The sequence below is a fragment of the Bemisia tabaci genome, chromosome 2 (genome assembly GCF_918797505.1).
Source record: "Bemisia tabaci chromosome 2, PGI_BMITA_v3".
Lineage (NCBI taxonomy): Eukaryota > Metazoa > Arthropoda > Insecta > Hemiptera > Aleyrodidae > Bemisia > Bemisia tabaci.
This window is the reverse complement of record NC_092794.1, coordinates 39578482-39601585: the sequence shown is the minus strand read 5'-3', so window position 1 is coordinate 39601585 and position 23104 is coordinate 39578482. Positions and strand designations below refer to the sequence as shown.

At 40.9% G+C, this 23104-nt stretch overlaps 1 protein-coding gene across 8 annotated transcripts in view; it reads right to left on the bottom strand.

Annotated features, from left to right (window-relative positions):
• LOC109039198 (uncharacterized) overlaps positions 1 to 23104 on the bottom strand; it is a 223966-nt gene that overhangs the window by 8070 nt on the left and 192792 nt on the right. For all 8 annotated transcript variants that reach the window (XM_072297305.1, XM_072297306.1, XM_072297312.1 and 5 more), the window contains one exon: positions 14013 to 14098. In XM_072297305.1, the coding sequence (XP_072153406.1) occupies positions 14013 to 14098 (86 nt within the window). The remainder of the gene's footprint in view (positions 1 to 14012; positions 14099 to 23104) is intronic.

The following is a 23104-nucleotide window of genomic DNA, read 5'->3' as shown; positions in this document are numbered from 1 at the left end:
CATTACACCATTGCATAACCCGCATATTGAAGGGGCTACATACAATACCTCTTTTCTTAACAGCGTTGCCATATTGCATAATAATCACCATACAACACTGTAATTTGATTTGTATTTTTCTGCACCATTGTGCAACGCTGTTGGACATATTGCTGATCTTAAATCACCATTTTTGGCGCGTATACGTAGTATACCGCCTTTGCGATCGCTTCGACCCCCCACTCGATACAATAACCGAGTCCCTTAGTTCCTTACCGGAAAGTGACTACCGCGAACTTCTAAGATTTTCCAAAGCGTGTAAGAAGTTTACTAATCCGTCAATAATTATGATTTAAAGTTGTATCTCATTCTGGAGCTTTCTAGTTTATGTGTAATAAATACCAAGAGTCTACGTTCCTTCGTTTTGTTAAAAAAACTTAAGAATGCTCAGCGCTAATTTAAAATATGCATACAAGTTAAATTCTCAGCGAGATTTTTAGGAAGCAGCAACTGCGCCAGGGCTCAAAAAGCCCGGGATAAGAAATAAATCAGAGTGAGATGCGGGTAACAACACACAAGGATTTTATTCACATTTGGAGAAACAATAGAACCAGAGCACTAACGGTAGGACACGAACAGTGATAGAGGGAACCGGTCCCATCAAAAGTAGCTATCAGGGACTGCGATTGAAACAAGAGCAAAGTGACAATCAATTTATAATGAAAGATAAGTAGGGCAACTCGCGTCACAGACGGCAAGTTGGACTAGAGGGGGATTTGACTTTCCACGAAAGTCACCGAAATAGTCTTAATAAGGCAAAATTTGGAACAAGGGTCATGATTAGCAATAAGATTATGAAATTATGCTGACCAGGCAGCCTAGAAAGAAAGGCCGCGCGTGTCAGGCTGCCAGATAACTAAGAAAAAGAGAGAGAATGTAACTCCTCCCTTGTTAGATTGAAATTAGAAGATTAAATGAAAATTTAGAAATTTACAAAATTTACTAAAGTTTCTTAAGCAAAAATTTCAACATAATTATTCCCTTGAAGAGGGCTGAAGATTAATGGGAAACTGTAATAATGGAATCGATGGAACCGGAGCTCCGATCTCAACTTCTACTGGGGAAGAAACAAATTCTCGAGTAGCGAGAACAGATGCGTTTCGAGCTTTACGAGTTCTACAACAGATTAATACATAGGCTGTCCAAAAAGTACCGAGACTGGTTCTATAACTCAAAAACCAAGATAGCTAAAGGCTTGATCTTGGTTTCATTTGAAAGATCAATTCAATATCTATCGATTGAGACCAACATCAAAACTTTTGGTCAAATATTTCAAAAGTTACAACAATTTTTGTAAAGAAAATATCTGGACCCCTACCGTTTTTAATGACTATTTTCTCTTGCCAGGAACACTCTCTAAATAATGAATGATCAGTGCACGGTTCTTTTGCAACTAGTCATGGCAAAACCTAATTGATTTGGAAACAATGTCAAGCCGTCGTCGTCCGACTACGGGTATAAGGGTTCGAAGTCCACGGGGAAAGAATGAACCGTCGGTCACCCACCCACAAAAAAGCTGGGCAATTTTCGGCAAGCAGTTGTTGACAGTTCATAGTGCGTGCGTGGTCTACGCTACAGATATTGAGTGATTTTGTTTCTGTGTTCAAACATTTTAATATCATCATGGAAAGAGATAAAGCAGTGGTATCAAACATTTCGAACACAGAAACAAAATCACTCAATATCTGTAGCGTAGACCACGCACGCACTGTGAACTGTCAACAACTGCCGAAAATTTCCCAGCTTTTTTGTGGGTGGCTGACCGACGGTTCATTCTTTCCCCGTGGACTTCGAACCCTTATACCCGTAGTTGGACGACGACGGCTTGACATTGTTTCCAAATCAATTAGGTTTTGCCATGACTAGTTGCAAAAGAACCGTGCACTGATCATTCATTATTTAGAGAGTGTTCCTGGCAAGAGAAAATAGTCATTAAAAACGGTAGGGGGTCCAAATATTTTCTTTACAAAAATTGTTGTAACTTTTGAAATATTTGACCAAAAGTTTTGATGTTGGTCTCAATCGATAGATATTGAATTGATCTTTCAAATGAAACCAAGATCAAGCCTCTAGCTATCTTGGTTTTAGAGTTATAGAACCAGTCTCGGTACTTTTTGGACAGCCTATGTATTATTGAAAACGTAAATAACAAAAACAACGTAAGGCAAATGCCATAAAGAACATACCAATGAATGTGGTGGTTAAATTCAGTAGGTTTGATAGAGGTAGGAGCGGAAGAATAATATTCTGGACTGAGTTCCATTTGCAAAGTGCTCAGGCTCAAATTAAATGGTAAAAGTGAAATTGATGAGTTCTCAAGACTCAAGGAAAAATCTGAAATTAACATTTCGGCTGTAGTATTTAAACTAGTCGGAAGGGTTTGATTTCTGAATTTAATGGCACAATCTCTGTTATAATAAAGGTAAATTCCACTTAGCAATTTTTTGTCTGAATAAGAAGGACAATTAAATTCAATTACTTCAGGATGAGCAAAATAAAAGACATATTGGGAAGTTTCATAAATATTCTGAATGAAACTATCATTAAGATTTACAAAAACCTTTGGACAAAATAAAACTGGAACACGTCGGACAGCTTGTATACTGCAGGAGTCACGGTGCATCGGAGTGGCTTCTGAACATTGGAAGCGATTTGGCAACTTGACGCATGCCGTAGTCGGAGACAGGTAAGTCGATGTTGATGAATCCTCTAACAGGTAGCGGCGTTCTGGAATAACTGACAAGTAATATTCTGACCGTACAAAAGAGGGAAGGGAGAGTAACCTATACAGTGTATAATTTGTCTCGAAATTTACAGGTACAGAAATGTAATAGTAAATTTTTCCAGATTTCAACTCACAAGAAACTTTGAGAAGTTCTTCCATTAAATAAGGAGGTAAAGTAGCAAGATCTAACGGAATGGACTCATGAAAATAGGAGTAAATACTCTTAATTTCTTGTCGAAGATCAGTAGGAGAGATTACAGAAGGATGCAATTGCCCATTGTTACAAAACATCAAAGAAACTTCAATCTCTTGCAACAAAGTTAAGAGTGTTAATCCATAGCTGGATAAGTAACTTAAGGTTTCCGTAAAATGATGATCATGGACTTCTGAGAGGTTTCATTTTGGATTTTTTGCAAATAAAATAATTTTTCACCAAGTATTTTCTCATTTTGTTCAACCCTTTAAAAGGTTTCTTGATTTTTGTTAATAATGGCCGTAGTTAAGCTGTAACCATTTTTTACCTGATTTTCTAAATTTATTTCATTTTTATCTAAATTTCGAGTAATAGACTCAAGCCGTTGTTGATCCAAATCATCCATGTTTCCTGTTACAAAAGAAATTGCACGTGGAAGAAAATTTGCTATTCCTCGCTTAGGGCGCGGAGAAGCAGGAGAAAGATAATTTAGTTTATCTAGAATGCTATTTCCAAGAAGCTTAATTAGCTGTAAACTGGACGTATAATTATCATGTTTGTCAATCACCATTTTCATTAAAGTACCATAGGTATTTTGATACAAAGTTAATTCTGTTCTGACAGAAGAAATATTGAGATAGTGAACAAAAGTGTGCGTAGTTTTTTGTAGGTTAGCATATCCTAGTCTAAGGGGTAAGACACCTGGGTTAGTAGTAATGTTAGTGATGCCACCTAGTGCTGCCACTGTTCCCAACCATCTGAAACAAATGTCATTCAGCATCAGGTACGAACAAAGTTCCCTGACGTTTCTTGGGTCTTTTAGTCTGATCCACATGAACTTTTTGCTTTACATTTGTTCGGGGATTGACAACAGCTAAGGTACCTCTGTCCTTGTTAAACTTGTTAATTTTTGAAACTTGGAATCGGGGGAAGTTTTTTGATTGGCAATCCTCTTAACCAGCTTCCTATAAACAGGTTGCTTTAATTCAGGAGGGTCTTCTCGAGTGAGATTCCGTTTTTCCAAAACTTTTTCCTTTTTATTAATTATCCTATTATGAACAGTATCAAAGACAAATTTAGAGAGTGCACTATGCTTACTAACATAATCCTGGGGAGACAACATTTCATCATTACAATTTAAAGGATCATTTTTTATGTGACAATTTATGATCTCAAATGGAGTCATTTTAGTAACACTACTTATTGAGTTATTGTACGCTAAAACTGCCATTTGTACAAGTTTAATTATTTTCTCGTCCTTAAAAGCGGGTTGTAACTTGAAAAGTTTTAAATGCTCAGCCAAGGTAGAGTGAAACCTCTATATAATTCCATTGGAGTTCGGATGGTTATGAGAAGTCATGTGAACTTTGATTTTATGAAAGTTTAAAAAGTCCGTTACAACTTTGTTATTAAATTCACTGCCCAAGTCACAAACTACTTCCTTTACGCAACCATGGTGAGTAAAGAAAATAAATAGCTTGTCCATGACCTCCAGACCTGTTTTGTTTAAGACTGGGTAACAATTTGCATAACGGGAAAAAGCACAGACTACCGTCAGAAAAGTCTGTTGTTCCGCGCTATATAAATCAATGTGAATGGTTTGGAAGGGCCTAGTAGGAGTAGGAGTCCTATTGAATTTTAATTTAATAGGATTCCTATCGTACTTCGTAACATTGCAAAGTTCACAATTATTAATGAATGTTTGGATGGTTTCTCTCATGTTTGGCCAATAATAAATGTTCGACAATTTCATCTCAGTTTCCATTATTCCACGATGATTCTGAGGAGATAAATGATAACTGCGGATGATGCCAATTTGAGCGTCTTTTGATTCTACATCAATTAAGAGTGACGTGAATTTGGCAAAATTTATATTAGAAAATGAATTTTGAATAATTCGAGAAAAGAGAGGAAACAATTCTTCATCCTTAAAATATAAACCGTATTGTTCAGAAGGAACTACATGGCTAAACAAAAATTCATTAATATGAGTTTCTGTATTTTGACGTGGCAACGCTGCGGAGACGCGGACCTTATCTTTGAAAAAAGTCTCAATTTTAATTCCGACTTCCGAGTCAGCTGAGTAGGAAAAGACCAGGTGGTATTTCTTCGTATTTATAGGTTTATCAAGAATCGGAATGTGGACCGCGGGTTCGTTGACAGCGCTGTGGACCGTAGACTGCGAGGCGCCAGATTTGCTCGCTGTAGGCTCCACTTCCTCACCTTCCGTATCATCAGCTGAGTCGTCGGACGCGTTACCTACCATGGAGAGATTGCGGGCCGGAATCATGTTTATCTCGGCACGCGACAAGGCGTCGGCATTTACGTTCAATTTTCCTGGTTTATATTTTATTTCGAAGTCGTACTCTTCAAGTTGCAATCGCCATCGAATGATTTTGGAGTTCGGTTCTTTCATTGAAAATAACCAAACTAAAGGTCTGTGATCTGTGTAAAGTGTAAACCGTCGTCCATCAAGGTACGGTCTAAATGACTTTATTAAAAAGAGAATCGCTAATGTCTCGATTTCTACAGTGCTATAACGTGTTTCGGCCGGGTTCAGAGTGCGGCTGCAATAGGCTATGGGCCTTTCAGAGCCAGCAGGCCCCTGTAAAAGTACCCCTCCTAACCCCACGCTTGATGCATCACTTTGAACAGCGAAGGGGAGGTCCCATTGTGGATACTGTAAAATAGGGTCATTACACAGCAATTTTTTACAAACTTCGAAACATTCCGCGTAGTCTGGGTCAGTAACTTTGATTACTGCGCCCTTTTTTAGGCGTGACGTAAGCGGTTTGGTGACAGTCGCGAAGTTGGGGATAAATCGGCGATAGTAAGACAAGAGTCCCAAAAAGGACTTGATTTTTGTCACCGTATCGGGAATCGGCCACCGCACGATAGCTTCAATTTTTTTTGGATTTGGACGAACGCCTTCGGGAGTGATTACGTGTCCAAGATAGTCAACTTCCTTTCGCATGAATTCGGTTTTATCAAGTTGGATTTTAAGGTTGAACTGACGGAACCGTTCGAAGATTTTCCTTATGTGGACCTTATGGTCTTCTAAAGTCTTCGAGAAAATAATTGTGTCGTCAAGGTACACCATGCAAAAATCACCTTGGTAACCCCTCAACACATTATCCATAGTTCTTTGGAACGCTACTGGTGCGTTCTTTAAACCAAAAGGTAAGCGCAAATACTCGTATTTTCCATGCTCAAAACTGAAAGCCGTTTTTGGGATGGATTCTTCATCTAACAAGATTTGATTGAACCCACTGAACAAGTCTAATACAGAGAAATATTGACATCTACCCAGTAAAGAGAGATATGTGGAGATGACGGGTATTGGATGCGTGTCCCCTACAGTTACCTTATTTAGAGCTCGAAAATCGATCACAATTCGATATTTTTTTCGTCCGGAACTATCCGCCTTTTTTGGCACGATCCATAATGGAGAGTTCCACGGGCTATAAGAAGGGCGTATAACACCTGTCTCTAGCATTTGATCGATCTGCCGTCTAATTTCCTCTTTCAATGCGAATGGATATTGATAAGGCCGTACGTTGATAGGGTTATCACACGTAGTAATGATTTTGTGCTTAATCTCATTAGCAAAGGTCAGAGGTTGACCCTCTATGTAAAAGATATCACAAAACTCCAGCGCGATTTCTTTTAAAACCTCGTATTCTGCAGTGTTTAGATGACTCGTTCTTAACATAGAAAGATTAAAGTTTTTCTTAATCGCTTCAAAGTTATGAAATGAGCTTGCAGCCTTATCAAGCTTTTTCAAGGTATTTAACTGATTTTTGTCCGTGACCTGGATCAAATAATCGTTAATAGGCTGGCATGGCACAAAACATTTAGGAGTCATTTCATATTGTTTATGTGAATGATTCACTACAGAACAAGTGGCAAATCCGTTTTCTACTTTAGTAAGGCAGCTAGGGATTTCCACATGCTTAGAAATTTTGATCGGAGGTATAAAAACTTCCGTTTCAATAGTATTGACTGGAATTTTTATGATTTTCTCCATAAAAGGTGGAGAAACAATTTTGTGGATTATCGGATTGGTATGGTGGAAGAGTAAGGGAATCTTGAATTTATCAGCTTCCAAACACTGAGTGTTAAAATTTACATTAATCTTTAAATTATTTAACACGTCAATACCAATCAATCCGTCGAAAAAATCATGAAATCGGTACATCAAAAATCTAAAGTGACCCTTTTTCTTAAAAATTCCGGGTATTGGTGCATACACGCATTCTTCCGAAACTTTTGAACCGTGTGGAGTACTGATTTCCATTTTTAATTTTCTAATGAAGTTTGGAAACAGCTTTCTTGCCAAATCAGGGTTTAGAAAACTGGAAGTACTGCCACAATCGATTAGTACTTTTGCGAAATTGAAATCAGGTATCACTATGTAAGGTAAAATACTCTTTTGAACTGAGTTTAAGTTAAGTTCGGCTTCTTAGAGAAGCCTTCTATCTTAGAGAAGATAGAAGAGGCTTCTATCTGAAAAAAAGGAGAGGACTCAATTTCTTCGGGAACTTCTTCAGAAAATTGGTCACTCTCGGGAATATTTTCTTCGTATTCCTCGGGATGAGCATCAGTGACGTGGGCGTGACTTATCCCGCTCATAGGGACGGGTCTATTAGTCGGGAAATTATTACTGCCACTTGCCACGGGTCTCTGATTAAAACCACGATTATTAGAGAAACCGCAATTTTGATTAGGATTTGACCTATTTTGCCCTTGGAAGTTGGACTTATTTTGTCCTTGAAAATTTGACCGATTTTGATTTTGATTCTGGTTTTGATAATTAGGTCTATTTTGCCCTTGATACGAATTATTAGGCGCAAAATTTCCTTTATTGCCAGATTTATGATTTTTCTTTTGGCCGGACCCGCCAGAATTCCCATCATTTCCGTAATTTAAATTTTCAAACTGAAACTCGTTAGTCATTAAATTTAGGGCTTCAGCTAACGTAAGCGGGTTACGAGCCTTCAAATATTGACGGAGCGGATCCTTTAGGCCGCGCATGAACACTTGTAAGACCAGCTCATGAATGAAGTCTTTATGAGCAAGCCTACGGTCTGTGTTCATAAAAGCGATTATTAAATTTAATTGGTAAGTTACCCTGTTGTAATAATCAATAGGTTTTTCATTTGGATTTTGTGACATTCTACAGAATTCAATAGTTAGAGTTCTATCAGTTTTTCTGTCACCATAAAATTCTGTTAGTTTTTCCTTCAGCGCAGGCCAGGTCTCGAAATCAAAATTTCCTATCTGAACCTGTGCTGGACCTTTAATTTTCGAGAGGATCCCTCGCAGAAGGCGAGAGTTTTGTACGTGATTTGGCTCATTGGGAATAAAGAATGAGGCGTAAAGTTGATCACATACTTTGATGAACTGTGGCAAAAGATTTGTTTCACCCTTGTAATCTGGGATTGCAGTAATGTCAGAATTTTTGAGGTGAAAGGGACCATCACGGGTTCTCCTATTCAATACCTCAACATCATTCTGAAGTTGCTGAAACTGAGCAAGGAATTCGTCTTGAATCATGTTTCTTTCAGGTGGATCGTTACCGGGATTATTATTTGGTATCTCGGGATTAAAACGAGCAGGTTGCAGAATAGACATGAGTCAGAGATTTCAATCCACAGATTCGTAACCCTCGTCGTATTCTAAAGTCAAACTACTCAACGTCTCTCGAATAAATCGCAGATGAACGTGAAAATTGCTTCGACTTTTCCCCAACCTGTGATAAATTCTACTTTTAAGTACAATACTATTAATATCGCGATAACTATGCTCTTCAAGAAATTCTGAAATAAATTCAATAGTGGATTCGTAGGAAAGACTAAACAAATTACTATTATTTACGGTGCTTATTAAGTCTCGAATAATTGGAGCAGACCTATTAAGCCAAGACATGAAAATAAAAATAAGAAAATTTTTTAATCCTCGTTCATTAGCAAGAAGTGAAACATTTTGCGAATGAGATTTTGCTGAGCAAAAAGTTTTTGCCAAGTACGGGCGTTTGCATAATTTTCCACTAAGTAAGCTTTTACACTTATGCTAGTAGGATCTTCGTATTCGTATTCGGTGAAGAATTCCCACAGAACTTCGGAAGTTTCTCTAGGAGAAAGATCTTCGAGATTCGTTCGTCTAGCCACTTGAGTCAGATGTCGGACTAAAGGGCAGATTGAATGTAGTGGAGCAAACATTTAATTTAAATATTTTATTTACCGCGGCTGAGTTAAAACTGTCAATGAAAAGAAAATCTGTACCAATTTAAATTCGGATATCTCGAAATGTCCTACAATAAATTTACTGAGAAATTCAGTAAAAGGAAAATAACTTTCCAAAGGATTTTATATTTTACGGAGCCCTACTATAAGGATTCACTCCGAAAATAATAAAAATCACAAAATTTCAATTTCTATGGAGCCCTACTATAAGGATTCACTCCCAGAAATGGAAATTAAAATTTTCTATAAGTAGCCCCGCACTAGGGAAGTCACTAACATAAAGAAAACAAAATAATAATAGAGAATATCACGAAATGAGAAAAAAGGGGGAATTGGTCAGAATATTATCAATTAAATAATAACTCACAGAAATAGCGTAAGAATCTTCATCCTCGGGGTGACGAATGATATTTCAGCCGATCTGCCGTAGAGTCGCGAATTTGAAGTCCAGATGGAGTCCTGATTAGGCGGACGAGGCAATACCCCAGATAATGATCTTCAAAGCCAAATGATCTCCAAGGGATGGGTTTGTCCGGGACGTGAGAAAGTTGGATCCGTGCTTCAGGAAGACGTCTCAAAGGTAGACGAAACCAGAGGAATGACCACGGGTGATGACGTCTGGGTCCTGTTTCCTTGATGGCGAAGTCTCCGTCACGGGCAAAGTTTTCCTCGAGGAGTGATGTGCAAAGGCGAGGTACACCGTCGTACGAAAAAGCTTCAGTTCCCTCAATCCAGACACTAACGGATTCTTCTTTTCGGCGAATTTCGACAGGCCAGTCTTGTCTGAATGAAGACAAGTGTTCGTAGATGATATCGAGGAGCTTCTGTTCTTCTCTACTGCAAGAGTAGACAAAACGACGTAAGGTGTGCTTTGGTACCGGAAGATCTGAACCGTAACGAGGGAACAGATCGTCGGACATCAGTGAGCGACAGTTTTAATGGAAGAGAGCGATAGGCGGTTTTATCGAAAAATTAACGCAATGTTAAATTTTCGAAAACGAATCCTAGCGACAAGCGCCAGTTAAATTCTCAGCGAGATTTTTAGGAAGCAGCAACTGCGCCAGGGCTCAAAAAGCCCGGGATAAGAAATAAATCAGAGTGAGATGCGGGTAACAACACACAAGGATTTTATTCACATTTGGAGAAACAATACAACCAGAGCACTAACGGTAGGACACGAACAGTGATAGAGGGAACCGGTCCCATCAAAAGTAGCTATCAGGGACTGCGATTGAAACAAGAGCAAAGTGACAATCAATTTATAATGAAAGATAAGTAGGGCAACTCGCGTCACAGACGGCAAGTTGGACTAGAGGGGGATTTGACTTTCCACGAAAGTCACCGAAATAGTCTTAATAAGGCAAAATTTGGAACAAGGGTCATGATTAGCAATAAGATTATGAAATTATGCTGACCAGGCGGCCTAGAAAGAAAGGCCGCGCGTGTCAGGCTGCCAGATAACTAAGGAAAAGAGAGAGAATGTAACTTACATGAGCAGAGGCAAACGAACTGATTCGAGGATTGCTGAGCAAGTCGGCACACTTCGAATGAGAATGTCACTCTTCCGTTTTGTTTAAAAGGTTGCATAGACAGATATGTACACCCCTGTTAAGCTTTTCAAAATTTGGTACCACTGCTCTGATATCCAGGGCCAGGCAGGACAGCCGTAATTGCAATCTGTGATGAGCCTCGAGACTCATTAGATTCATAAGCTAACTGTGGCCCGTACAGAAATTCACTCCCCTATCAGGCCAAAACAGTGCACAGGCAGGCAGAAACCTTGGCAGTGTCCCGATCGTGGCTCGGTTCGCCGCGTCGCTTCCCAGCTGAAGAACAAAAGGCGACCCTCGGCGAAGTCAGACCTAATTACTTCCACTCGATTACCCATTTCACCGTCACGCTGGGATCATGGGGAATTTTCAAAAAAATTGTTTTGCGTGTATTTGGCAATGTTTTCCTTACTCTCCGTTAAAACACGAGTAAAACGTGGCCTCATACATAAAAATCGGCCAAAAAGAAGAGAAGTTACATTATTCGAAATCCGAAGAATCATTGAAACCTCAATTTCTTTAAAGCAAAAATAAAATGAAGGAATAAAAATAAATATATAAATTACAATTGAATATAATTGACCTCAGAATTTGACAAGCAATTCATGTACATAACGGAGAAAAAATTGAGAGAAATTACAAAAAATTCGCCTTTTGCATGGGGCTTCTTTGTAGGAATGTTGACCTGAAGACAAGGGTTGAATAGCAGCAGTACTCCATACAATACACGGTGTACCTGAACGAACATTTTTTTTTTTTTGTCAAAATCGAAAATTCTTTATACTTTTTAACTACAGTGTCTCTTGAGTCGTTTAAGCCAAAAAAAAAATTCTATCAAGATTCTGGAAAGTAAAGGCGCTTTAAAAGTATTCTGGGGCCATAATAGCTAAATCACCGGGAGTAAATCCCGTTATATTTTTAAAAAGAAATTGACACCATACCTCAATGCCTTAGTTTCTTGAATACGATTATATTAAGCACTCAAACATTTATGCCACCAATTTTAGCCATGGGGTGATTTTCTGAGAGCCGATAATATCACGAATTTCTCATAGAACTTTTCAAAAATGGCTTGCTTTTTGGGCAGCCGATTCGGTCATCGAACCGGGATTTAAATGGAAGCTGATAATTACAAAAAGCTCTGAGAAAAATTTTGAGATGAATATGGGAACGGTTTGTAAATAACGAGGAGAAGCAAACAAAGCGGTTACAATCGATCCGTAAGTATTTTTACACGTAGAATCTAATTTTCACGTCAGAGAGTCGACTCATTTCGATTTTTTGAATTTATACGGAAAATTGATGGTTTTTTTGGATTGAAATTATTATTGTTTCATGGAAAATAAATGCACCCAAAATGACTATAGCATATTGACTTTTACATATGTGCACTCATGAAACTGATTCGTAAATTCAGCGAGTGGGTACATCGACCTGGTATATCAAGTTTCTGCGATATTTTATGGCAAATCGGTAGATTTTTGGGATGTAGATTTCTTACTTACAATTCATGAATGAATAAAGTATGGACATGGTTGAACTTCTTTGCATGGAGAGACGTTTAAAATAACAAAATCAAGACATATTTAATGCAAATGCATTTATATAGAGTCAATTTTTTTTCAATAATATAACGGGATTTATAATACCGGTGATTTGGGTATTTTAGCCCCCAAATACCTTTAAATGGACTTTTTCTTTCAGGAGTTTGACAGAATGTTTCCTTTCTTCGCTTTAATTATTCCGTAGCACTTTTCTTCAAGAATCTGATAAGATTTTGCTTGAGGCAGATCAAAAAACGTAAACTCGTTCGAATGGCTTTTTACATTCACAATACACGGTCTCGTCAAGGTGCGTCGTTGACCTCGCAGTGTTGGATTGTGAATTCTCTTGTTGTGCTGCTTGCCTATTTTGAAATCTCTGTATAAATGAAGACTAAAGGGGTTGATATGTGCGAGTTAATGACGCGCCTTATCAACACATTGTGTTGGAGTTCACTGCTTGTCCTACTACTAGTATTTTTTAGATGTATTTCAGTATCACGGCATTTTAGCCTGCAATTTTAGCTAGTCTGAAGCCCATAAGACACGATGATTTTCTTAGTTGTATTTTTGGCATTAGTTTTCCCTGCAATTGATCATGCACATGGCTCTTTGCTTATCTTTGGCCTGCGTCCTTCTGACCAGGCAGTTCCTATTCTTCGCCTTCAATGATCGTATTGAACATGTTCTCCTAAATTATTGTTATCTCGTATCAAACCGATGTAAGTTCCGAGCCTTCTGCTGTATCAAGTGTATTTATTCAGATCATTGTAAAGCAGCCAAATGTAGGATCTATTTTTGTTATATCAGTACTAAACAAGTTGGATTTCTCCACAGGGTTCTTTTGTTGTCCTATAGAATTTGAATCATGATTTAGTTTAGCTGTTCAGAGCACCTGGTAATGCTACCCTGTTTGTTATCCTGTACGATTTGGAGACCGATTTAGTTTTGCCTTTCAATTCCTGTTTGGCTTGAGCTGAGGCCCTTAGACCAAGTTCACCTGCTACTTGCCACTCGTTCTGCTACAGTTCTCTCTTCATTTTGGGACCTTCACCTTTTCTCTCACCGTCAGTTGAGTCTCTTTTTTCCCACTCTGAGAGCTTCTCCTGTAGTTATGTTTTCTTTCTTGGCTCAAAGTCTTTTGGACTAAAGCAGTTTGTCTCTCTTCTAAGCAAGGAAAGCCTCCTTCTCATTAGCGCAACTTAAGACCTTCAGGCGCCAAATCTCTTGTTAGCAAATCTAAATCGGCAACTCTTACAGTATTAGCTCTTAAAGCAAAATCTCAAGTTTTACCAAGTACCTTAAGTGCCTAAATCAGCAACCGTTTCAGTTGGCAGCTCCTAAAGCTGCATCTCAAGAATTCTGTGATTCTAGTCCGTGTAATGCAAGTCTGATCTGTGATATTCTGATATTTATTAAGGCCTGCCAGGGCATGTACTAAAGTTTGTTTTCGTGCCTAAACCTTGTGTTGATTTGATATTGCCTTTGATCCCTAAATTGATTTAGTATTTATTATTTAGTATTTTTCTCTTGGCCCTATGCATCTTCTCTCTATCTAGTTCTCGCTTCCCTCCATTCTTCAGTTTTTGAGATATGCATTGGCTCAATAGAGTCAGTGCGTGAATCGGGCTTTGAACGATAGAGGGCGTAGGCGTGGAACACACGGAGACAATGTATTCATTTGAATGCTAACGATAAGTTTACAAACACTGCTCTGACCTGAATTAGAAGAGCTTGACGCGGAGTCTCCTTTTCTTAAGGCTTTTTGAGGGATCTCCAGGGATTGCTTCCCCAATCCTTTCTTCCTGCAAGGTGAAAAAATAAAACAAATGTATGGTTTAGAATGAAGCATAACAAAGAAAAAAAAATATTTACATGAATTACTCCATAACTGTGCGCATAATTTGCTGATTTCTTGTGTAAAAGTGCGAAACACCCAGCTTGGGGATACAGCCACCCTCCTAGTGAGGGAAGAAAACTAATGGACGTATTTAATGAAAAGGACCTCGTCCTAGCAAACAATCAACACTTGGTTCCCACCAGAAGAGCCTCTAAAAACTGCAGGCTTCGTGTCAGTGATCTGGTCCTGATTAAATAGAACCTTGCTAAGGGGTTGAAGTTTAGAGTTCTAGCTAGCGGTTGGTAGTGATCACTCTCCTCTCGTTTTCCAACTGGGATTTAATAAAGGCTGGGTGCCTTGGAGGTACCTGTGTCAGCGGAGGGGACCTCTATCAATAAAGAAGCAACAAACCAGGAAACCAGACTTCGCCCCAAACACTTTCGGAAATTCACGAGAATAGTGAGGAAAAAATTAAAGAAACTATACGGACTCCCAAACAACCATTTACGAGGGTTGGAAGCACAATTTGCAGATTTCTCTATAAAAGGCCGACACTAGAAGTAGTATGAAAATAGGAATTTGACCAGGTAAAAAATCCAATAAATATCGTACAGCGTTGCATGATGGTGCAGAAAAATACGAATTAAATTACAGTGTTGTATCGGGATTATTATTCAATATGGCAACGCTGTAAAGTAAAAGTATTGCATGTTGCCCCTTCAATAATCGGGTTATGCAATCGTGCAATGTAGCACTTCAATCTGCGGTTTATGCAATGGTGTATTTTTCAAGATGGCGCAGCAGCGTTGCCGGACGGTGCACTTAAATAAATGATTTAATTATTGGTGAAATTTTACAACATCGCATTTTACAGTGTTGCCAGATGGGGCGAGAAATTAGTTAATTTTTTGATACAGTGTTGCCAGATTGTGCAAAAAATTTCGATTTTCGGACTTGTAAAAATTTTCGGTTTCGAAAGACCGTATCTTACAGAATGGGTCTGGTATCGGATACTGGAGATTAGGGTCTGATCGAGGAAGTTGAAAAATTTTCGGAAAATCACCCTCCTCCGATCCGTTGCGGATCGATGCAATTCTTTTCCACTTTCGAAGATCGGAAAACTGTACTGACCGAATTTTAATATGACTTTTCGTTTCCGAGATTTCTGACTTGTAAAATTTTCGGCTTCGAAAGACCATATTTTACAGTATGGGGCTGGTATCGGAGACTGGAGATTAGGGTCTGGTTCGGTAATTTTCATTTTTTAGCGCTTGGAGATGCGTACGGGAACCTTGCGACTGGGATTGGGTATTGCAATGTTCAGATTGATGAATCAAAAATTTTTTTGGGTATTTACAGTTACAGTTTAAAACAGTTCACGTTGGATACTATTTATACGAAATCCTTACTATCGATTCAACTATTGTGACTCGCGTCCAGACCCAACCATTTGACAAAGGCCTGATTTTTTTTGCGACGCAGAATTTTCTCCACCAGGAACGTATCCTTATAGTTGGCGGGTTGGAGTTCTTCACGGTAGAATTTTCCTTTGATGATCGTATCATGCGCGTCTTTCAGATCGTACGTGATCGGAACGGGCGGATTGACGCTGACAATCTTGAAAATTTCCGTGCTCCAATTCGGTGTGTATCCTTTCTCGAACACGGCTTTGAGTCTCGAGATCCGGACGTGATCACCGACATTCAGTTTTCGTCTGGCCAAACGTCTCTTTTCAATTTTACTCAGCGGCGGCCCAGGAAGCTTTTGCAGGATCATCGGTACATCCTTTTCGGTGACATCGATTGGTTTAATCCTGATGGTGCGATGAACGCTCCCGTTATATTCACGGAGGAGTTTCGATAATAGATCTACCCACTTGTACGATCCTTGCGCGCTAAACTCTTTCCACATCTTCGCTTTGAGCGTTCGGTTGAATCGCTCCACGAAAGAGGCTTTGGCTGCCGAGTACGAGCTGTACATATTGATCTTGTGACGCTTCATCAATGCTTGACATTTGGAGTTGTAGAATTCCGAGCCCATGTCGACTTGTAAATGTTTCGGTGACTTTCCAGCTGCTTTGAGAACGCGTTGCAGAGCATAAGTGACATCCGTGGCCGTTTTCGATTTGAGCGGTTCGGCCAACGCCTTTTTCGAGCACGTGTCGATGACGGTGAGGAGATATCTGTATCCTTTGTTAACCGAGGCGTACGGTTGCATCTCGAGTCTCGACGAGATCGGCTTGCCATAAATCGAACAATCCGAGAATCCGTACTTTACGACGCGGATAGTTTCGTCGTGCAGGTTTATGTAGCTCCTCGACGATCCCACGTTTTTCTGCCGACATGATAATTACCGTCAACGTCGTCGTCGTCGTCCGCTCTCTCAATTCAAATGCTGTTTCGATGCTACTATTTTAACCAGACGATTGTAAGATTGTTGAAGTTGGTGGATACGCTCCAGACAGTGTTGACCTAATTTCATAGCTTCCTTCCACTTCCGTTCGGAACATTGTTTGTTCACCGCATCCTCATCGCTTTCGGGATCTTGCACTCGACGAATCCACTTGTTCGATACGATATAATTTCCGTCGGAATCCAGTGAGAATCCGTCACCTTTTGGACCGCGGCGGAATTTCGATCGGCCAAAACCGTCCGTGTGACTCATCTCAACACTATTTTCCTTTCATTCGATTCACAACCTCTAGTTGACCGATCCTATTTTCGAGTCGTGATAATTTCGTCTCGGGTCGTTGCGCGATACTTTTGTATTCTTCCATTTTCTCCAAACAAAGCTGTGTCGAATTCATAGCTTCCGTCCACCTCGAGTCTGTCCATTGTTTGCTCACGGCGTCGGTATCCTCTTCGGGATCTTGCAGTTGTCGGATCCGTTTGTTGGATACAAGATAATTAATGTCGGGATCCAGTAAGAAACCGTCTCCTTTGAGACCTTGCTTCGTGCTGCGAATGTAAGTCCCTTTCGATCTTCCAAACCGGTCGGTGTGACTCATTTTTGTGCGGATCCTATATTTAGTGGATGTAATCCGCTTCGCGAAGCTCCTCGGCGATATTTAGAATTTCACGATCGTGATCGGTGTGACCAGCTTGTTTCGAAGCTACAAGTAAAACGAGACGTTGGATAATTCGTTCGGATCGTCCCAATAGACGAGTTCCCGTTTCGCACGATGAATTTTGATACCGGAGCCTTTCTTCAGTTTTTTACGCGATGACTTCGACGTTGATCTCGGAGTCGATGTAGCGAACAAAGGTTTGATGATATCGCGGTACTTTTGACTGCGGTTCGAGTTGGGTCTACCGTGTGGATGATGATCCTTCCGATGCGCCTTGGTGAGCGTAACTACTCGTTGGAATTTAGCGCGATCATCTGATGTGTAAAAACGCGGATGTTTCTTAAAAGGGAGCTCCAAGAACCCGGGTGTTTGTTCGAACACCTCATCGCTACCGTCCAAGATTAGTCGTCCGTCCGAATCGAAACTTATGGTTCCGTTTCCGATGAGAAAGTTTCCGTTGATCGCTTTCCGCACACCATACGCGGGATCGGATTGTTTCGGATGTTTTTTCAGATAGTCCAAGTAGAATTGTACGTTTGGGGCAGTGATTGTGTCTCGAGAATCGACGTCGTCGTCTTCCGTGCGACCCGTTGTTTGTTCTCTATCCGTTGCGTCTTGGAACGATTCATCATCATCATCATCATCCTCCTCCTCGTTTGAGTTGTTATCATCATCATCATCATTGTTCATATTTTTCGGTGATCCTAATGAAGCAAATAGACTATCAACAAACATTGTTTTATCTTTCGTTTCCGATTTTGAAGCTTCGATCTTGGTTTTCTTTTCCTGAGGAGCAGCGACAAGTGCGGGTGTTGTTGACACAGTTTTCTGCAACGCTGCAAACGGATCTGTCAACGGTTTGAAAACTTTCTTCAACGTCACCTGAGCGTCCGCCTCTCCGGTGCGAATGGTATTTAACTTCCGTTTGATATCTTGACGGATTTTATCGATACTACCGTATTTCTGAGCGATCGTCGACAACGATAAGTTATCCATCTTGTTCAATAAAAGTATCGAAACCTTTCCGGTACCTTCCCTCGTTCTTATTACTATCTTTATCGATGACAAAAAACCCGTACTTGTCCTGAGCAGATGTGTCTGAAATCTTCGAACGTGAAATCTGTGTTGACGTGATTGTCATAGATGTGTCGCAAGTTTGTATTGTCCTGTTTGAAAACTTCGAGCAGGTTAGCGTTATCGCGAATCAATTGTTTCAGTATGCGAGAATACGTTTGACACAAGTAAAAACTAGCGACCGAGCTGTGTCTTCCCATACTGAAATAATCCCGCATCGCATTTTGTTTGTCACAAGCGACATCATCGAAAATAAAGACCGAGTAGGATGCGGCATCGTTTGGTGGAACAATCTCGGCCGTGTCCGAATAGACGTTGACAAATAGACGTAGAGACCGTCGATTCCGTCGAATATCTGACGCAGTTCTTCGTACTTGGGTTGGAACGGTGTCTTGGAGTACAAGTACACGTTGCGGAACTTCAATCCGTTCAGATGTTGTAGCAAGCAAACCATCACGTTTGTTTTACCGCAGTTGGACGGTCCGGCGACAATGCAACGGATACTATCCGGTAACAGTTCACTGTGTCGTCGTCGTCGTCGTTGTCGTCGGTTTTCATTTTGCTTCTTCCGTTTTTCGAGATTCGGGACTTGCAATGACTTTCTTTGCTTGACGAGTCGCATCGTATTCGTTCCCTATTTTATCGGACAGTTATTTTATTTATTTTTTTTTACTTCTCCGTATAAATAGTATGGACATTTTCGTTAGGGTATGTCACCGAGAAGAACATCAACTTGCAGCAAAACCAATCGAGGACGTGGACTGTTAAACTCGTTGATAAATTCACTACCGTTCGAACTACACTTACCGGGCGACTACAGGTACTGCGGACCGGGCACTCGCCTCGCAGAACGATTGAAACGCAGAGATCCGGGTATAAATCCGCTCGACGGAGCTTGCAAGTCCCATGACATCGCTTACAGTAAGACCAAAGACACCACCGAGAGGAACAAAGCCGATATCATACTTGCCGACAGAGCTTGGGAACGTGGGAAAAGCGTCCGACTCATAGTTGGGTGAAAGAGCGGCAACATACGTCGTAACGAACACTATAAAACTCAAAGCCAAACTCGGCATGGGACTAAACAAGACGGTGGCAGCGAAAAAACCGAAACCTAAGAAGAAGAAGAGAGCGTCGAAGAAGAAGACGAAACCGGTGGAGCGGTCGATCGAACGAATCTTGGCTCTCCCAAAGATGGGTGCCGGGGCGTCGAAAACGAAGAAGAAGAAGAAACCGGCGGAGCGAATCTTGGCTATTCCAAAGACGGGTGCCGGAGTCAAGAATCTCCTGACGAGTATCGGTCTGGCCGCGCGAACAATCACACCGGTACTGAAAATGATCAAGACGGTCATCGACGGATCCTTGAAGAAGAATGTACACCTCGGGAAAGGATTGTACTTGCGACCGTACCGTAAAGGTTACGGACTTTACTTGAGCACTTACCGAAAGAATTTAAACTGATCCTTGAGCTACCGCGCCGAGCGATGACGGATGTTGAGTTGAGGATCGCTGCGACAGAACAATTACGAATCCCGCATTTCCGCGGTTTGTTCATGATCCATGAATTGGTGACCAAGAAACCCAAACGCCCCGAGTGTGGTATCATCAATCTGAACCGAAGCGATGGACCCGGTACACATTGGACAGCATACCGGATTTCAAAGAGCGGTAACGCACTGTACTACGACATCTTCGGTGATCTTCCACCGCCCGTAGAAATTACGCGATACATTTTACGCTCACGCGGTAGTTCGACGACGACGACGACAATACGATAAAATTATGATGGCGAACAAAATTTCAACTCGAGTGTCTGCGGGAAAGATGTTTAGAATGGCGCGTACAAACCAGGAATATATAGTATTCTCGAAACCCGAATATGGAAATTCAGAGAGATGTCACATGTTCATGTTGACGGGGAGGAGCAACGTTCTCGAGTTTGCACTGCCTAGACCTCTCGAGTTGTTCGGACCTTGCGAGATCGGTCTGACCGGTTTTGTAACTTATTATTCCATCCCGAACATCGACATATCGAACGGACTGCTTTTCTACTCCGAGACCCTTGAAGAGAATTACTCGGCAATTTCGTTCCCGATCGGAGCCTACGAGATCGAGGGTATACAAGAATACTTGCAGGGAGAACTCGGCGGAGCGGAAGCTATCAAACTCAAAGCGAACAACGCTACGCTTAAAGTAAGCATCAAATCCAAGTATTGGATCGATTTCAGCAGACCCGGCACATTACGTAAGGTGCTCGGATTCGGAAAGCGTCTCTTGGCACCGGAAGAATGGCGAGAAGCTGACTATCGCTTCAACATCGCGCCCGTAAACATGATATGCATCGAATGCAGCATCGCCGACGGTGGATACGTGAACTTGGTGCGCGGACATCACATTTATGCGTTTGCTCCCGATAGCGAACCAGGATTCAAAATGGTAGAGCAACCGTCGACGATTCATTACTACCCGGTCTTGGGTGATAAGATCCAACGTTTGCTCGTTAATATAGTAGACCAACAAGGAAGAGCGATCAATTTCGGTGGTGAAGAAGTGACAGTTCGACTGCACGTGAGACCGCTAACCTATGGGTAAACGAAGGATCCAGAACGACGACAACAACGATACGTTCCTAAATTCTCTCGCATATAATAGTATTGATAATCCACGAACTAGTTGTCAACAACAGCAGCAGCAACAGCAGCAACAGCAGAGGAAAACTTTAACCGAATATTCCAAGAGGGCTCTCACACAACTCGGATTCGTGGTGAAAAATCCGAAATAAGAACGAGATGGAAGCTTGGCGACAAGAGATCATCGAATACGAATACATCCGTTTCGGTCCGGTCGACGAACGGCGTGGAAACAACGATTCGATCCGGTTCACCCCCGATACCCACGGCCTGATCACCGTGCCTCAAGATTCGAGGATCTTCATGCGTTTAGAAGTGAAACTCGAGAAAAATCCTGGAGCCGCCGCAGATGCTACAAAACCTAAAGTCAAGCGGGCTAACAATTATACCCTGCACTTGTTCGACCGTATGCAGTACAAAGTGAACGGGACGGAAATCGATAGCATGCAGTGTGTCGGAATGACATCGACCGTGAAAAATTATCTCACATACACTAGAGCGGAAACCGCAGGACTAGCAACTGCCGGGTTTTGTGACATCACTCATTCATGGAGCGAATGGGATATGACAACGTTGGATGAAACTCAGTGCGCTGTCGTTCCGTTGTCTTCACTCAGCGGATTCGCAGTACATTTCAAAGACGTTCTAGTCAGATGGTCGCAAGAGTTGATCCTAGTGCGCAGTGGTACGGATAAGAACGCATATTATATCACCGACTCGGCGACCGCGGACGGATACACCATCAAATTTAAAATAATCGAAATCTATTGGGAGATTCCCGTCGTTAAATTCACATTGGAACTGGAAAAACAAATCTTGCTCAAGATGAAGAAGAACGATAAGATGAGTTTCGGTTACATGAATTGGGAATCGCACGACATCCCGGGGATTTTTCTGACCAAGACGTTCAAATGGAGCGTAAGAACAACCAGCAGGCACAAGCCCAAATTCGTGGTGTTGGTATTTCAAACGGATCGACGGGATAATCACCTGAAGGATTCCTCTCTTTTCGACAATGTAAATCTGCGCTCGGTCAGCGTTTACATCGGTGAGCGTCGGTTTCCTGAAGTTGATACGATCTACGATTTATCGACTATGGATTATAATCACGCCTATCTGAACTACACCGATTTTATGAGAGACTACTGGAAAGGTGAGAAACTCTGCGAGCCAGCTATGTTGTTTGAAAATTTCAAAGATCGCGCGATTTTCGTCATCAAATGCGTTCAAGGTGAAGATCTAAAAACAGCTCCGGTGGATATCACGTTGACCGTTGTGGTAAAAGAGAATTTCCCGGCCAACACAACAGCCCAGGTGATTCTGATCACACCTGTGAAGTATTCGTACGAACTACTGCACGGAACCGTAATGCAATTGGATTGATCTTAAGCAAAAATTTAAAAAAAAAATAACATGTTTATTTTTTCATTTTTTTTTTCAAACATTACATCATTTACAAAAGAATACAAACATGACATACAATATACATCAAGCTGCAACGTTTGGAAAGAGTGCGAATTTATATGTTCTTCCGATCGGGCCTTCGTAGATGAGATCGAAGGATCCAGCGTTGATATCCTGAATTGCATCGTCCGTCAAACGGTTCGTAATGAGCGAAGGTAGGAAGAGGAGACGATGATGATTCTTGAAGATGATATCAGCGGCAACGGTGATCCCGTACTTGGTTGGCATTTTGATGAGTTTGTTCATCTTGTAGCGGGCGTTTACAGTCAGCTCATTAGCGTTGACGATCAAGATTGAATTGTTGAAAACGATCATGTCGTCAGTTCTATCTGCTGTATATCAAGGTATAAATGATTCCACTTTTCGACTGCGATATTTCGGTTCGATAATTCGTCTGCGAATGATTCCACATTTCGTGTGCTATATATATATTAAGTCGGGTTGATTCGATAATTTGTCTGCTATATTAAGCACGGATGATTTCACTTTTCGTCCGCAATATTTCGAGTGAAACAATTTGTCTGCTATTTTAAGCACGGATGATTTCACTTTATCTGTCTGCTATATTTCGGTTCGTTCAATCTGACTTTTCATCTACTACTCCTTTATTATTATCGGGGTGATTCCTTTATTCGTCTGCCACTATAATCTTCTCCTGCTCTTGCATGATTTCATCTTTGAAATAATCACGATAAAAAGATTCCGACATCCACATACACAATTGGAATGCGTTCGA